Source organism: Protopterus annectens, chromosome 17.part0 (assembly GCF_019279795.1).
Source record: "Protopterus annectens isolate FY-2018-M chromosome 17.part0, PAN1.0, whole genome shotgun sequence".
In the NCBI taxonomy this organism is placed as follows: Eukaryota; Metazoa; Chordata; order Ceratodontiformes; family Protopteridae; genus Protopterus; species Protopterus annectens.
The window spans coordinates 707966760-707985601 of NC_056751.1; the positions used below are offsets into that span (position 1 = coordinate 707966760).

The window sequence follows — 18842 nt, forward strand, 5'->3', positions numbered from 1 at the left end:
ACGTTGTTAAAATAAACAGTGCACGCAGATCAAATATAACGCTTCACAGACTGACTTGCTGCAACTGTTTCGTCCTTGCACTGGTCATTGTTGACTTTTGGCACCGGGGAAACAAATTGAATAAAAGGAACAGGACAAGTACATCTGCATCTCCTACCGTTTTTGAAAAAAAAGACAGTCAGGAGGAGAGTGATGGTGATATCCTGAAGGATAACAGAACTTTCAGTGCTTTAAAATAAAATGGTCATTTATTTGATTTTCAGTGTTTAAAGACTCATTTCGAAGTCAGAGATTTTATTGTAATGCTTTTCTTCATTTTCATTGGAAATTAAAGCACATGTTTTCTCCATATCCCAAGATGTGTATTTTTCCCCCAATGAGGTGATGTTTTCAAAGCATGCCATCTATCTGCTCCTGTTCCGGCCCCTTTGTCAAATGTTAGAACTCAATGTGGCCCACAAATCAAAAAGTTTGCCCACCCCTGGCATAGAAGTTTATTTTGTCATAATGGATGATTTTTCTTATTTTATTTCTGAATTCTTTATATTTCTGGCGAAGAGAAGGGGTCCTAGGTTTAGTACACATTTTCCAAATCCTATCCCGGTCTTTCATGAGGATTCTGGTAGATTTAGTGAGCCAGGGAGCAGTATTAGATTTGATTCTAATTGTGCGAAGAGGAGAAACGGAGTTAAGAATGTTTAGGAATGTAGTGTTGAAGGAGTGGACAGCTTCATCTAAAGGAAAAGTGGTGAAGTAAGACCAGTTAATTTTGGAGAGTTGGTGAATAAAGGAGTTAGGACAGAAATGAGAAAGTGAGCGGGTTGTAATAAATGTGTTAGGTTTGATTTTCAGTGTTTAAAGACTCATTTCGAAGTCAGAGATTTTATTGTAATGCCTAGTAACTGTTATAGGGCAGTGGTTACTGAGGGCATTTGGAAGGGTTTGGGAGTTATGATAGTTTTGAGGGTGGGAGACCAATATCCAGTCAAGAAGAGAGCTAGGTAGGTGAGATTTATTAATGCAGGTTGGGGTTGTGCTTAGCTGCTCAAACCCATTTAGGTTTATACAGGAATTATTAAATTATTAAAGAAAAGACAATTTAATCCGGACAACTGTTATTTCTTGGTATTATAACACGTTTGCGGAATCTGTAGACCGTATGCTCAAAGTGCCGGCTTAATATTCATGCGGAAGAAGAAGAGATCAACATGCATTTGCATAGTCATAGTTTCATACACATCACGTGGTGCCAACTGATGGGCGGAGATAGTTTTTTTTTTATTTACAGATTTTATATACCACGTCTTTGTTTTAAAGGCGATATTGTAGTGTACTGGCTCACGAGATGCACAGTAGTAAGCACCGCCCCCCACCCAAGGCGTTTTACGTCAGTCGAAAACATTGAATATTCATCCGGTGTGCCTCAAATCCTAATGAATATGTATTTGTAATAAGTAGACATATATGCCCCTGGTGCACTGACCCCTTTCAATTTGAAAGGATAGTTATTAAGAAAAAAAGTTTGATGGGTGCAAATAGCATTTATTTGTTGATCGGGAAAGTCTGACTGGACGCAGGTCCAGTTTCAGCGGCGGCCTTGGGAGAAAAGCCCCACAAGTAAAATTATTGCAAACATAATTACAGATGAAGAACATAGTACATACAATAGACACCTAGCATACGTGCCATCTAAGATAGCATGTATTCTACGAAGTAAATAGTTATTAACATTGTTACAATAAGAAATTACTGCAGTATAGGCGTTCAAGCATCAAAGGTAGTTAGTGGGGTGAAAGAGTAGTTGAGTGGAGATGGAGTGGGAGATGTTAGAGGGGAAAGTTACTTATTTAGAGAGGCCGGAGAGCATTTATGTATGCATGATGTCACGGCTAATATAAATGTCATGCCAATCATGCCTCATTTCATATTCGTTTAGATTGCTAGTTGGGTCCATAACCTAAAACGCAGTATGATCGGACAAGAGTGAACACGTTTGGTAATACACTGTTTTATTTTAACAAAATGATTAATTTAAATACTTGACATTGTACCCATGACCTTTCAAATTTGCAAAGAATACTAAATTCTTCAGAAACTAGGGGTTTGGGCAGTGCTTTCTACTGCGCATCTGGTGAGCCTGTACACTACTACAATATCGCCGAAATAAAATAAAATATAAATGCAGCAGCATGACACACCTTATGTAACAACAACCACCAAATCTGATAACTAACATACACACAAAAAAAAAGCCAGCAATTACGCCATAAAGAATGCGGCAGCCGGAAAGAGGCGTAAGGGAAGTTGTGGATTTGAGTGTAGTTCGAAATTGACGTCGCTAGTAGAGTTGTCCAACCAGCGCGTTGCATTTCTGTAGAGGGCGCTCGTTTTAGTGAATTGGTCCCTTTTTTCAAGCATGGCGGTCGTAGTGAAGATGCATCCTGTAGTTCTAGCGTCCATTGTGGATAGTTTTGAACGTCGTAACGAAGGCAGTAGCCGTGTTATTGGAACTCTTCTCGGTGAGAGAGGGCGGGGGGCACGGTAAGAATGCGGTGAAACATTCAATGTTGCAGGGGTTTTCAATCTGTTGGTAATTGCAGGAACTATGACGCCGCTTGAATCGAAGGTTTGATAACGTGTAAAGGAAGGGAAAGGCTAAAGGCGATAATCGTTCCGAGCGTAGTATAGCCGTTTTGGAGTGGAGGGTAGTGCATTTTGACAAAACGAGGTAGTAATACATGTACGGAAATTCCGTTTAATGGTTAGGAACAAACGGAATAAAAATGAGAAGGGACGTGTTAGAAACACCGGGCTGAAGTGTTACGACATAAGCGTGGGTGTACCCGTGGCGCACTGCTGTGTTAATAAATGATCACAAATGCATTCTTTTAGTCAGGTGTTCTGCAGTGTATATTTGTATTCATTGTCCTAAAGAAAATTCATAGGTTCGTAGGCTAGTACTAAGCTAACTGCCCTTGTGAGCCATTTTAAGCCTAGCTAATTATTTCTTGTGAGACTCAAACCCTGGACCGTGTGTTTGCATGCAAATACTGTAACCATTAGGCCACCCTCCCAACCCTTACTTTGGTATAGCAATATATACCTCGCAATATTCGTTTTCCACGTGGAAGCTGTTCTGAAGCTTGTCAAATAAAAAGTAAATATTTGTTAGTCCGACTGAGCAAAAGCCCTTTTTCAGTAGATGCCCGGAGAGAAAAGCTCCACAATTAGTACAAACAATACACCAAAAGTGTATAATGAAATTAGCTAGAATAACAAGTTCACAATGTACACGAAAAAAGTATAAAATCTTGAAGTGGAAACATTTGTACAACCGAAGATGTCCTTAAATTCACTGCTGCAGTATTCCTTCCAAATGGTTTTCCCGCCCTGAAGCCCTCCGACAGGCTAGTTTACAAAACTTTGCTGTTGCTTTAGGGTACACTGAATGTCCAGTGCGCACTCCTCACTAAGGTGGGGCATAAAGCCAATGTTCAGGCATACCATCTTCAGAACATATTTGCCACCAGTCCAAATGCATGCATCAATTGTTTTGTTTATTGGCTTTTCTGTGCTTACACCTGTTTGGAGTCCGCACGGTTGCAGGCAAGTACCCAGTTGGGTTTTTGGTACTTTTCCTGTTTGTTTAGTGCTGTTTTGGGTTAATGTCATTCCAGGAAGGGTAAACGCTGGATACTGGTTCCACATAAAGACCGCTCAGGCTCCTTTTGAGCCTGCTGTTTCAGCTTCCTTGTTAACATTGTTCTTGGAAGACTGTTCTTTTGTTAGCTCTTGTATTTCTGCCAGGCTGGTAGGCCCTTATGTCTTGTCCACCTTAGTTGATATTTCATGAGGATAAGGTGTCCTTGCATACTAATCCTACTTTCATGCCCAAGGTGGTTAATGAATTTTCACTTAATCAGTCTGTCTACTTTTTTCTTCTTCTCCACAGACTGACAGCGAGCGGGTGCTGCAAACATTAGATGTATATGGAGAGGTCAGAATTTATGGATAAAACTAAAGTTATCAAATCCTTTCATCTTAGGTCTTTTAGGTTTGGTTGTTTCCAAGCAAACTGTTCATAGTTGGATTTCAAAGGCTATTTCCTTTGGTTACACTTTTCATGGCGAGAGCCGACCTCCAATAAAGGCTCATTCCTCTGGAGCTGTGGCTTCCTCTGGTGCCATTTTTTCAGTGGCTTGGATACTAATTCTGTTCTTGAAGCTGCTACCTTGATTTCTGTGCAAACTTTTACCAAATATTACCAGTTGAATGGTATCTCCAGAGCTTGTTTTGCTTATGACATCCTTCATGGCTTCTTAAGGGAGAGGAGTTCTGCTTCCTCCTACCAGATTTCTTTTGCACTGTCCCATTCATAAGGAATACTGCAGCGGTGAATGTAAGGACATAGTACAGTTGTGTAAAATCTTACCATAACAGTAGATGTCCTTGCCTTCACTGCTGCAGTATTCCATCCACCCCCTGGTCTTTTTCTCTCTTCTTGGCTGTGCAGATTCTCCTTGGTTTTCCTTGGACTGCTGTTCCTTCTTGGGCAATCTGTTCGGCACCTGAACGTCACCTTTTTATGTCCTCCTTCACACAAGGAGTGTGCAGGTGACGTTCAGCATACCTTAAAGTAATGGTAGACTTTTGTAAACTGGCCGGACGGAGGCAGGGAATCCCATTTGTAAGGAGTACTGCAGTGGTGAAGGCAAGGACATCTACCATTATGGTAAGATTTTACACAGCTGTACTTTATATACAGGCATATGCCATGACACTCGAGTCTGACTAAAACAAATCCAGGGTGTAAGCATATGCCACGGCTCTAATGTAGCTCCAAAAGATCAGTTAGGAAGCACATAAAGCCAGTTTCATGTAAGGGGGCAACAGAAAATGACCTACTGTAAGAGAGCCCCTCTTTCAGGCTTTGACTTTGGTCATCCTTTCATAATATTGGAAGTGCTTTGTGGTGGAGTTCACATTCAAATGGCACATCATACTAAGTGTTTAATGTAGGATTTACATTAAAAATGAGTATTCAGGAAGTTGTTACAGTAGGTTAGATGGTGGTAGTGCTTCCTTTAGAAAACTGCATTTATGAGGTGTCCACCACTTGCTGTTGAGGACTTTGTTTACTTAGTACAGCTGAGTAGTCCTTACAGCAACCATACAGAAGACTGGACTGAGCGTAACTCTGTATTCATTGACTTGAGTTGCGTTCATTTCATTATCCATTATAGCCTTTAATCATTCTCAGCCCACACACTCTTTTTCCAGTTTTTGCAAATGGGGTCATTGTTACATAAACAGTGACACTTGTCTAGAACCAGTGTTCAGACTGCTTTGTTGCTGATATTGGGTCACACCCCCAAGGACTCTGTCATTGTTCATGTTGATGTGAATGACGGGAGATGTACCTCCCTGAAAGAAACATGGAAGAGCTCTCTGGTCATGTAGCCCGGGCTGGTATGACCCTGAGTAGCATCCTGCCCTCACCAAGAATGATACCACAGTATAAAGGAAAAAAAATGATCATTTTCAACAATTGGCTAAGCTGCTGGTGTCATTCAAAGGAGATCCGGTGTCTGTCAGCCCGGGACAGCATGCTCGACAAGCCGTGTTGCTTCGAAAGAGACAGCTTGCACCTGTCACCGCTAGGCATTCAAATACTGGCCAAGGCTCTTGCTGCCCCCATAGTGCCTTTTGTAGGCAAGGCTCAAAAGTCAAACCCACCTCCGTAAACAGCACAATTAACAAAAAACTGAGTTATGCTACTCTGCGCCAAGAGTTTAAATCTCAGAATGCACGTACTCGAAGCACTCCTCAGTATGGAGAACGTCGACATGTGTGCAGTAACTGAAACCTGGTCCAAGGTTCCAGAGAGCACCCCAGCACTACTGGGCTACAACTTGTACCACACATTTCGGCCACAGAACACGGACTGAAACACAAAAGGAGGGGGTGTGTCCATATTCATCAAGGGCACCTACACCTCTGGGTTAGTGGCGCAGCATGATACCTGAGATCATCCATGTGCAACTAACAGGCAAATCTGCAATCCAAATTGTGGCCTGCTATAGATCACCCTCCAGGACCACCACTTCACCTTTCTGGAGATGCTGGAAAACATGAGGGTCCTACCAAACACCCTGATATTGGCAATTTTAAGTTACCCTACCTTTCAGTGGGAAAACTACTAGAGTACAAATTCCCAGGCCCAGCGCTTCTTGGAATTCATCAACTCAGACGCCCTGGATCAACTGGTAAACTCCCCTACCAGAGGTGAAAACATTGGACTTGGTCATCACCAACATGGGCGACAGATGTTCCACACCAGAGGTTAACCTGTCACTGGTTATATCATACTATAAACTAATCACTCTGGGTGTCCACACTCCCCCCCCCCCCCCCCCCATCTAAGGAAACCACAGTAAAAAAACTTTTCTAAGGCAAACTTTACCTTAAGGCAGAAGTGGTAAGTTTCACAGCCCCCACGCTAAAAGGAATAACGCTGCCCATGATGCAGAAACCTTTACAAATGCACTCTGAGCACCTATAAGGATGCATGGAGACTCGCTCCTCTAAGAGAAGGAAACCAGTTTGGTGGACCCCCTGCAATAAACAAGGCTATACGATAGGAGGAGGAAATTAGTTCAGAAAAAAAAGCAAATCCCAAGAAGGAAAGACATCACTGATCAGTATCTGTAAGAAACTGAGGTCCCTCATGAAATCATACAAGGCTAACTTCGAAAGAAAAATTGCCAAGGATTCAAGAGACAACCACAAAGCCTTCTTTAGCTATTTTAAAAATCCAAGTGACAACTCGCAGATATGCACTGATTTAATGCAAAATAGCACAAATATACTGAACCTGCAGATATTGCCAACAATCCTGGCAGATTCAGTGCAAACTTCACCCCCTCTCCCCTCCAAAAGGGCCCACAACAATACTGTAAATGTGTAGCGTCACAAAAATCAGACGCACAGGTGAAAACAGCCCTTTCAAAAGCCGAACACAGCGTCAATGGGACCAGATGGTTTCCCAGGCTGTGTCTTGCACAAATTATAGAACGAACTAACCCCTCCACCTAAACGCGCTGTTCAACCTCAGCCTCTCCACAGGCTATGTGCCCATAGAATGGCGCAGAGCAACTGTTATTCCTCTCCACAAAGGAGGGGCCACGACTGACCCTGGTAACTATCGCCCCATAAGCTTGACTAGCCTGGTCTGCAAGGCTATGGAGTGTATCATCCTGGAACTCCTTAACTAAGACATTGGGTACCTCCAAACACTTGACCCTACCCAGTTCGGCTTTAAGGGCAGATCATGCCTACTAAACCTGGTTGACTTCTTCGAGACAGTCACCAAGGCCATAGACGAGGGAAAGGTGGTTCACACAGCCTACCTTGACCTCACCAAGGCTTTCGACACCATTCCCCACTCTGGTATTACAGAAAAACTCGCCAGCCTGAACTTAAACCCCTACTTCACGAGATAGGTTGCCACCTGGCTTACAGACAGAACTTACACGGTAAGAATAGTGGGCTCTGGGTCAGAGACTAAAGCAATCACAAGTGGTGTCCCGCAAGGCTCAGTCCTGAGACCCCTACGGTTCGGCATATACTTCTCAGAAGTTCAGGCAAACACAGGAGGACTATGGCTAACCAAGTTCGCCAGTGACTGCAAACTGGGAGTCATAATTGACTCTCCAGCTGATAGGGACATCCTCCAAAAGGGCCTTACTGAGACAGACACCTGGTGTCAAAGTCATGGCCTCAAGCTAATTGCCAAAAAATGCATAGTCATCCCATTTGAGAAAAACAAAACGCCCATGAATTACCACATAGGTGGCAATCCCCTTAATACAGAAAATGTAATGAGAGATCTGGGGACTCTGGTAGATAGTAATCTCTCCTTTGACAATCATATTGCCAAAGTAGTTCGGAAATCTTTGTGTGGCACATCTAATTACTAAAGGGTTCGCATCTAGAAAGAGGTAATAGTGCCCCTCTACTCATCACTCAGACCCATCATAGAGTGCAATGCCCCATTTGGGATGTACCTCACACTTTCAATAGCTGGAAATACCACAAAAGTACCTCACCAAGAGGATGACTGGTCTCAAACATGTGTCCTGTGCAGCCTGACTGAAAAAACTCTGGCTGTACTCCGTGGCATATCGCTTACTCAGATGTGATCTCTTACAAAGCCATGTCCAGCTTAGAATTGATGGACATGCTCCACGTAAAGAAATCCAAGTCGCTGCGAGCCACGTGCTCTAGTGAGCTAAACCTCGCCACAACAATAAATAGAACATGTTGGAGGGATAGATTAAATTCCAAATTACATCAGGCAGAGCCGCTCATTAATACTCTTCAAGAGAAACCTTGACGAGTGGATGGGTAACAGAAAATACACCCCCTGGGATCACTTCATTGGCTCTTCTTGACAGAGGATCAGTAAATTAATCAGTGGGGCGGCGAAAGCAGACACTCTGGTTAGGCTTATAAATGCCCTCTGGCAGCCTGGTACATACTTATAAACCACATGCACTTGTATCTGTAGCCAGTTTAGTTTGTATAATCCAGCCATTCCTTGTCTTTGCAGAAACACTGGGTACATTTATAGATGTGAAGAATACTTCTAGAAAGTTAATTTTGGTACTGTACATATAGGAAGCATAATCTTGTCACTGATTTTGCTGGGGGTGGGGGGAACGATGCTTCCATTGGGTTTGTTTCTATGTAATCATTATCTACTGTTTTGTCCTTCCCTGGCTAACTCCACCAGGCTGGGAGGCTGGCATGGTCATTTGTAATGTAGATATGGCCAGAAACGGTATGTTGCACATGCAGTATATCTATGCACTTGACTGTATTTGCAGTTGCAGTACATAGCTGCATTGGGTCATTAAAAACTTGTGTGATTATACATGGATTATTTTTATGTATATATTTACAGATTAATGTTCGTTCCTCTTGATTAATGCTGTAATAAAGCTTGATGTGTCTTTTTGCCTAGTGCAGACTTTCTTGCATGCACCACCCCCAAACGTCCACATCTTGGACATTGAATCATCTCTAAGGTGAATTGCGTGACTGTTAACATTCATGTGTGTTGGTATGTTTTTATGTAGATTCTTTTTTCACTATTCACGCCTGTGAATTGCAGCATATATGAAATATGGTATAAAAATGCCTGTCTGGCCTATTCACTGCTTAAGAGAACTTTAACAACCTGTCCTGGAAAATTAAAGAAGTTTGAATTTTTATTAGCTAGATATTAAGGAAGGGTGATGGCCCCCTTCCAGATGCATTGTGTTTTTTTTTTTTTTTTTTTAGTAGTGCAAATTAAATTTTTATACGTTAAATGTTTAGTGAATTGATATAGGTGCTGTAGTATTAGGGTGTGTAACACTTGCCAAATGTGCAATTTTTAAATCGGTTGTGAGATAAATGTAAGGTAACTAAGCTAGGGACAATGATTTGTATATTAGAGACCCCCCCCCCATTCCAGTAACAAGGCTTTGCAGTTTCAGTCTTGGTTGTCATTTTTACATTTTTCTGTCAGTCATCAGGCCCTTCTGGTTAGTGATCTCATTTGTTCCCTATCTTTTGGTAGGTGCAAATTGTTCAGGCAGCCGGAGCACTGAGGGACATGTTATGGGCCGTGAGCGTTGTCCCATCACTGGTAACCCTTTCCTAGTCATTTTTCTGAATGTACACAGTGCTGGGACTGAAGAACATCTCATGGTACTTCAGGAAAAGTCTAGCCTGGAAGAAAGTGGGGGCCCCCCTGCTTTGAATTTATCATTTGAGACATCTAAACTGTTCACAGTAGCTGTAAATGAAAGTATCCGAATTGCAGATTTTTTTTTTTCCTGAAGCTGTCAGTTTGTCACCCTTCGTGAACTGATAACCCCACCCCCGTGCTGTTAGTAAAATACTGCTGCAGTTAATAGAGAATGCTTCCAACAGGTAAGTTAGTTGTCTGCAGCACTGGTACTGTTTCTCTTCCTTTCTGTAACGCATGTGGTGGAAAATTTACACAGGACCCTGTACATTGTAGGGAAACCTGATGACCTTAGTGCAGCTTCAGTAAATTAGCTGAGGCTTGCAAGCCAGGACAGAGAACTGACTCATTGAAGGAAGGCTCTGGGAGAGATTGGGCCTGAAGCTCTGAATTCCATTCTTCAAAAGACTGAGCTGTCATTTTTTTCTATTTCTTAATACTTAACGTGAACGTCTGTGTTTTACTCTTTATAAAACGTGGTTAGGGTTTCAAGTGTTTTGACCCGGTTCAATAAGTCCCGAAATACAGTGGCTGAAAAAACAAAAATTTCCATATAGTAATGCTGGGGTGGCTATTTCTCAGTATATTCTGGTTTTCCCATAGTATGTTCACTGAGTTGGGGTGTGTATATATGATTGGGGGTGTGGGGGCTTGTTCCTTGGTGAAAACCAGTTTTAAAGACCGATCCTTGATGTTTGCTGTTATTCATTTTCACTTTTCTGGTGCGTCTTCATGTGGCATTATGTGCAGACACTTCATTAGGGAGCCATATAACGTATAAGAAACATTATGCAAATGTTTGTGCAATGCAATATAATGTATAAGGAACATTATGCAAATGTTTGTGCAACAGTCACTGGTTGCTGAGTAACCAAAGTGAATGGAATTTTAGTCTGACAGGGAAGACTGGTGCAGATTTATGTCTGCTGTGCTAGCTATTGCAATGTTGTAGGCAAAAAGGAAGGCACATTAGGGTGTTTTCCCCATGAGTGAACTCTTGTGTGTGTGCACGCATGCATTTATTTTAATTCTAAGCAGTTATGTTGCCGGTGGGTAGCTTTATAGAACTTCATGATGAGATAATTAGTTTTGTGTTCAATGTCCAGGCACAAATCCATGCTATCCTCTTGCCCTTGGGGGGGGGGGGCATATTATTGGGTACAATTGCGTTATAGTGGCTAGGCTTTTAAGGGCCTTCAAGCTGTTAGCCTAGTAATTTCCTGTGAACCTGTGGGAGTAGTGAATAGAAGAAACTTTGGGGTGCGGATCCTGTGAACCTGTGGGAGTGGTGAATAGAAGGAACTTTGGGGTGCGTATTTTAACTGTATGTGTGTCTTTGCAGTGACATTGCTTCCTGTGGAAATCCTAATGTCATTTATCTCTGTTCACAGCCTGCATGGCCTGCACATTGAGTCCTAATGTTAGTTGCTGGATCAGACCATGGATTGACATATATTTGTGCTATGACGGTTTGATATGAGTGAGAGTCCAGATACATTGTGTAAGCCTGTGAGACTGGTGGTATAAGTAAACTGTTTTCTGTCCCTTCCAGGAAGTGTAGGGACTTCAGTGTTTTTCCTGGTTGTAGTCTATGGCGCATGCCTGGTATAAGTACATGCCAATCTGTTGCTGTAATTGGCCTAGTGAGCAAGCAGTGCAACTGTGCAGTAGGCTGGAGTTGCTACTAACCTCTTGATGTGGGGGGTGGGTTTTCCTTAGTCTTCCTCCAGGAAGTACCACCACAACCTTTGCCCACCTGAAACAAACGCCTGTGACACTCTGCTTGTTGTGCCCTCCCAGTGATGGATCAATGTGCTGCAATGATTTACGAAAATGTTTTTGCCTCTGTATGGTGTTGACTTCTGATCTGCTGCTTGTACTGCTGTAATGTGTAGTTGTATTCTTGTTAAGGCTTAAGGCATGAATCTATCTGCTACACCTGGTCATGTAAAGGCTGATGGACATCCCCTCTCATCAGCTTGTGATATTCATGGGTTCTAACCAATTGTTGCAGAGCATTGTTTTCAGCAGGCCTGAAACTTGTCTGGCCTTTGCTGTTCTCCTTGATAATACGTGCATTGTGCACGTATGACAATGCTATAGGCAGTACAGCTCTGTGGTGGTGGCTTCAGGGGGGGGGGGGATCTGCCCTTGTGAGCCATTTTAAGCTTAGCCATTTAACTCATTTGAGATTCAAACCCTGCACCTCATGCTTAAGCCAAACACCTTCTCCGTTATGCCAGTGGAGACAGCTCTGGAGGTGTGCTGTGTTTGGCTGTAGTGAGTTATGGGGATGTGGACAGCAGTCTTCTGCTCACCCCATACATATTTACTGGCATGTATCTCTGCTGACAGTTGGTGTCCCCACTTTTAGGACAGTAGTGGGGGGGAAGTGTGTAGATGCAACTATGAATTTGTAGGCCCACATAATAGATTTAACAGATTTCAACAGTTAACCTGTAGATTTTATGATTGTTTATCCTGTTGTGTACGTTTTAACTGCTTTGTCTTTCTGTAGTGATAGAGCAGCACAAAGCACAGTTTGCTTATGACTGCATGAAACTAATCTCATGCTGGAAATAATTGTGGGTATGCATGTGACTAATGATGTACTTCATTGCATTCATCATACTGTAGATGTGATTCACTGTCAACCATCTTTGCAAAGGAGGAAAATTGTGAGGAGGGCGGCTTCTGCAGTTTCCTGTTGGTTTCTCTTAATGGAAGAGAGATGGGGCTGTCTAGTGGGCCCCCTGTCATGGTGCTTTTAAGTGGGTGTGTAGTGAGTTGGTTGTTGTGCTACTAGTATCCTTTTAATGACTTGAGCCCGGAAACCCTGATCTTGCATGAGAAATGGAGATGAATCATTACAGAGTTGGAACTTTTGCTGCTGATAGGGAATTTTCCAATTTATCATAAGAATTGAGTTTGCAACTGTATGGATGCTTCATGTTTTGGAGAGCAAGACATGGTATTTGATATCCCTTTACTTTGGTGTAGGTGTCTGCTGTATCCCTGTAATCTGGTAGGGTCATAATGCATCATTTGGTGAGTGCGCATTGTTTGGTATGTCCCCATTTATATTTGTCAAGTTCTGTTTGTCTTGAGTGCAGGTGATGTATGCATTACATGCATGTTTGTCGTGCAGCTACTGGAAAATGCTTGAGATTAATATGTATTTTAGTGTGTTTAATTTGCAGTTCAGTTCCTTTTAGTGTCTTTTCACTTTCTGTACTAGTGGAACATTTCCTTGCTCGGGAGGAGCTTACTGCCACTGCCGCTTCCAGTCGCTAACATTTTCAAATTCATTCCAGTGTCTAGGTATTCGGTTATGACCACCGTCTCTCTGCCTGGAGTGATGAGTGCCTCGCCTAGAAAAGGGAGTTTTGGCTCTTCCCCACCTGTATAGTTTGCCTGTATTACCTAGGGGTTGCTCAGCAGTAGCCAGAGCAGGTGGTGAAAGCAACAGTGAAGCAACCAATAGGCATGTGTATGGCCCATGTAGATGCTTGCTAGGCAGGCCTCTATCACAAGACCATCCGCGGAGGTTGTGGTCCATATCGCAGCCACCCTGATTCATCAGTTGATGAGTGTCTAATATCTGGAACATGGGCTGGGGGGGGGGTGGAACATGGGCTGGGGGGGGGGGATTCTGTAGCTGCTCGACGTGTGCTTCCATTCGTGTTTTGCTACATAGCATGTTGCCCAGCTTTCGCCTGTTATCTTTGTCACTAGTATCTGTTATATTGTATGCAGTTCTGTAGCTGTGCTGTTGGGTCTGCACTTGTGATGTGAGTTGCATATTGAATGTTAATGGCTCTTTTTGAGGGGCGAGTATTTAGAAGATGTGTGCTGGTGTAGGGGAGAGCATAGTATTGACTTGGACATGATCAGGCTACCAGCAGAAATGCTGGTTTGAAGATTGTATAAATGAGCAGTTTAAGCCTAGTGCACTGTGTGAATCCTGGGCTGTTTTCTAAGTGGGTACACCTGAGTGTGAAGTGGCATAACTTGCCTCCTTATCCTGTGCTAAATTTTAGTACTCTTGAAGCAGTTTTGCTGCTGCTCTAATATATATTTGCATTTATTTTACTTTGTGGTTGGTGGTGTCCATGGCTGTCAAAATCTCTTATCTTTTTCTTTGGGCTAGTTCTAGTCTGATTTGGTATGCATTGTATTCACAGACTGGAGACACAAGTGCCACTTTAGAGTGGGTGGGTCAGCTTTTCTTTAGAAGAATTTATGCAAAGTGCTTTGCTTTCAGAATGTCATTTAAATGTCAGCGTGTGTCACTAGTCTTGAAGCATATGACTACTTTTCTGTCTCATCCTTGTAAGATGCTTATATATCCAAAAACCACTAGGCAGCACCAGTTAGAAAAAAGTTTAATCCGATTTAAGCGCTTTTCGTTTGTCAACATGTACAAACTTCAGATAAGACACCACAAACAAAATTGATTCTCAATCAATTATGCCTCTTTTTAAAAAAAAAAAAATATAGGAACCCATTTAGTACATCAGAAACATTGTGAACACGGAGTACTTTTAAAACCAGTCTATAATGCCGCTGAATTCACATAAGTCAAATGTAAACATTTCTTCATACAATGAAAACTAGCATAAATAAAAACTATAACAATAGGAACTATTAAAAATAAACTTAATAAAAATAAAACTGTTAGCTTCATGTAAAACACTGCAACCTCTAGGTGCTTTTAAAACGACTAGGGAATTTTATCTAGTAAGACTCAAACTTAAGGACGCTACTAATTGAGCATCTTTCATTCAAGCCTGGCACACTATATGCGTTTAATCTAATTTGCCTTTCCAACTCCAGTTCTGGTGAGCTGTCTAATATTTCTGTCAACCTTAAACACTTGGACAGTTTGTCAGGAATGTCTTAAGCTCAAAATTGTCCCTAAAGGTTTAAGGCATCGATACCCTACTGGGTTGGTCGGCAACTCAGTGTTTCATAAGGACTTGTTGGCTTTGTTTGACCGCCAAGGTATTGAACTACTAGAACTCATCAAGCATTACACTTTATTAGTGGATACTTTAAGTAAACAAGTGGCTGAAGTCGACGAACTTATTAGGCTAGACTCTGAATTTCAGCGTTATAAGTACGAATATAATAGGATTTTAAGTATAGATTAAGATCTCAAGTTCAATAAAATTAAGAAAATTGATAGACATAAAATCCTACAAAGAAGGGACTGCTTACCCTAAACCTTCACCAGCACAGGTTTGGCCTGGTTTATCTCTATCACTTCATCCTTCACGGTATAGTGACCCACCGTTTAATACAAGTACTAATTTGAACGCTAGTACTGCAGCCTTTTCTGGTGCTGCTGTTGAGGTTAACACACAAGCTGATTCTGGACTATGTGAGGGCCAGCAGAGTAACAAACTGGTCATTACAACCTGAGGTCTAACGACCCTAATGTTTTAGGGACACTACCAAAACAGTCGACCGGGTACTCCAGTCAGATAAAGACTTGTCTTCGACTTCTGAATGCTGTACAGAACTTGATCATTCACTTTGTCTGAATTACATGTACCTGTTGCATTTTCTGACCCTAGGTTAATGGATACTGTAGAAATTTGCGATGACAATATACTAGAATGTGAAAATCAATTGACTAACCTTCCAGTCATACTGACTAATGTGAATGCAGTGTTTATAACTTTTCTAAAGTAGACATTATACCTGAGGTGATTGAGTTACTGTCTAAGTGTCATACATATGTTCCAGCTCAGAAATTCAACTTGGTTAGAACATTAATTGACCTGAGATTTGTTTACAAGAAAACTTAACCTTCACCTTTTGATGGGTGTCATTTACACAATTGACAGTAACAATTTCAGGGTTTCCAGTGTCTACAATCCTCCCTTACACCCACTATTACAGGTCTTTGAACTCATTTGTGAACTCGACATTCGTCTTGAGCACCAGAAGGCATTATATAGACCACCTTCTGGTGTCAACTTTAACGTTGAAAAGGAATGCCTTGATTTTTATTAAATTCCACGACATGCACTTTTGCAAGCCCGACAAGGGAGGGGGTTTAGTTGTGCTCGACAAGGATGACTACAATGCAAGGATGTTCAAATTACTAGTGTGTCCTACTCGGTTCACGTTCTGAAACTAACAAGGCTTGCAACTTGATTAAGAACACTATAGAAGAATTGTATATAGAGGGAAGATTGACACAGAGCACCTTTAATTATCTATCAAGTGTATCCCAGATTTCCATGTATGTTTGGTATTCCAAAAATACACAAGGATTTAAACCCCCCTATGGGGCCCCTTGTAGATGGCAGGGGTTCTCCCACCTACCCTTGCGCGAAAGTATTCTTCAGAAATATCTGGTCAAAATTACCCAGATATGTAAAGATTCTTGGTCAAAATTACCCAGATATGTAAAGATTCTTGGCCGTTTCTAGGCAAAATTAGTAAGTTAAGTACAACACAAGACACAACTTCCTCACTACTATAGATTTCAAGGACCTGTATACTTGCATTCCACACGATATTGCACTAGAGTGGGTTGATCAAACACTAAGGTTTCACGGCAGCACTAGTAACGAGTTGGATATTGTACATGAATTGTTGGACTTGGTCTTGAGCAACAGTTTTTTCATGTTTGGAGGTAATTTTTACCTCCAGAAGGTCAGGGTAGCCATGGGCTCTCCATGTGGTGCCAGTGTTGCTAACATGGTTATGGCTCACTGGGAACATCTTTTTGTGTTCAATAATTGAATTTATAGATAAGCTCATTTATTATACTTATTTGGACGACATTTTTATTTTACTTGATGGTGACCATACTATTAGTCAGTCACTAGTTGACTATTTTAACGACACCATGTTTTTTGAAGTTCCATACTGAGTCCATCCCTTACCTCAATATTTTGCTATCTAAAGACCATACTGTTCAGAAATTTACATCTGCCATTTACAGGAAATCTGCTTATTCCAACTCTTTTTTTTTTTTACACTTTTCCAGCTGCCATCCACTTTATCAAAAACGAGCAATAGTTAAAGGTCAACTGGTCAGTGCTGCACGTATTACTACATTGGATAAAGATTATTATGCTGGATGCAGACACCTGAAGAGTATGTTTATACATCGTGGGTATCCTGTCCACGTGCTTAACATGATTATTGAAGTGTCAGTCAAACGTTTAAACCATTTTTATAGACCAATCTTGGAAAGTGTGCCTATTCCACATGGTGAAACGGATAATTCTTGTCTTCAACCAGTGGTTAATCCCAACGTCTCACAGCAACCTGAAACCTTGAACGTCACCTTTATTACAACTTACCACTCTTTAACAGTAAGGACTGTTTTCAAGCCTTATGTAAAAATTGGGTTATATTTGAGTGACAACAATGTCTACTGGAAATTGGGTGACTAGCCCGTGGCGGTATATAAGAAAGCTAAGAATCTTAAAGCTTTTTTGGAACATCATCTGACTGGACAAGTTAGGACATTGATCCTGACCTTGAGCAGTATCCTACCTTCACCAAGAATGATGCCACAATACAGAGATAAGATGATCAGCTTTAACAATTGGCTTAAATTCTGGTGTCATTCAAAGGGGATCCAATGTCTGTCTGCCTGGGATGACATGCTGGACAAGCCATGCTGCTTCGCAAGGGACGGCTTGCACCTGTCACCCCTGGGCTTCCGGATATTGGCAAAGGCTCTTGCCACCCCCATAGTGCCTTTTTTAGGCAAGGCTCAAATTCTAAACCTACCACCCTAGAACACAAAAAAGGAAAAAACTAAGGGTAATGCTGCTCAATGCCAGAAGTCTCAATCTCAAGATGCACGCACTCGAGGCCCTTCTCAGTATGGAGAACATCGATGTTTGTGCTGTGACAGAAACCTGGCTCAAGGCTCCTGAGAGCACCCCAGCACGATCAGGTTTCACCTCATATCATGCGTTCCGCCCCCAAAATCCGGACAACACCAAAAAAGGAGGGGGGGGTGTCCATATTCATAAAGGACACCCACACCTCAAGGTTGGTGGCAATGCACGATGCATCGGAGACCATCCAGGTGCAGTTAACCATAGGTAAGGCTGCTCTGCAATTTGTAGCATGTTACAGGCCACCCTCTCAAACTCAGGAACCTCACATGGCCTTCCCTGAAAACACTGGAGGGGATAAATGTATCTCCAAACACCATCATACTAGGTGATTTCAACTACCCTAATATAGACTGGGAACACTACTCAAGCCCAAACTCTCTAGCCCAAAGGTTCCTGGAGTTCATAAACTCAAATGCCATGGAACAACTAGTCACCATCCCCACAAGAGGAGAAAACATACTTGATCTCATCATCACTAACATGGGATCACAATGTTCATCACCGGAAGTATACCCCTCACTGGTGAGATCAGATCATAAACTAATCTCGCTGGAGGTCCTCATTCCACCCCCACCTGAAATAAAAAAGACCACAGTGACAAACTTCTCAAAAGCCGACTTCACACTTCTAAAAACTAGTGTAGTCTCCTTTAAGGCCCCTGAGCCAGTGGTAAACATTACTCAAAACCGCTGAATCACTTACAAATGCCTTCTACCAGCACCTACAGGACTGCATCGATCAGGCAATCCCAAACAAAACTAAGACTCTCTGTACCAAAGGCAAGCATCCAGTCTGGTGGACCCCAGCCATAGACAAGCTCTACAACAAAAGGAGGAAGCTACTACAAGATAGAGCAAAATCCTTGAAAGGTAAGACACCTTTGATCATTATAAGCAAAAAACTAAGAGCTCTCATAAAATCATCCAAGGCTAATTTTGAGAAAAATCGCCAAGGACACAAGACAATCATAAGGCCTTCTTTAGCTATGTTAGAAATCTAGGAGGAAACTCCCAGATATGCTCAGAATTAGTCCAAAATGATATGAAGATTACTGAACCTACACACATTGCCAACATACTGGCTGACAGGTTCAGTGCAAACTTCTCTCCAAAGGAGAGATATCTATACCAGAGGATTGTAGCCCCCCCAAACATCTCTAACGCCCAGGT

General features: G+C 42.0%; 1 protein-coding gene across 1 annotated transcript in view; it reads left to right on the forward strand.

The window, feature by feature from the left end:
- The first annotated feature begins 2376 nt into the window (after window positions 1-2376).
- EIF3F (eukaryotic translation initiation factor 3 subunit F) overlaps window positions 2377-18842 on the forward strand; it is a 616919-nt gene continuing 600453 nt past the window's right edge. Inside the window, exon 1 of the mRNA XM_044059140.1 lies at window positions 2377-2519. Coding sequence (XP_043915075.1) covers window positions 2417-2519 — 103 coding nt within the window. The 5' untranslated portion in view covers window positions 2377-2416. The remainder of the gene's footprint in view (window positions 2520-18842) is intronic.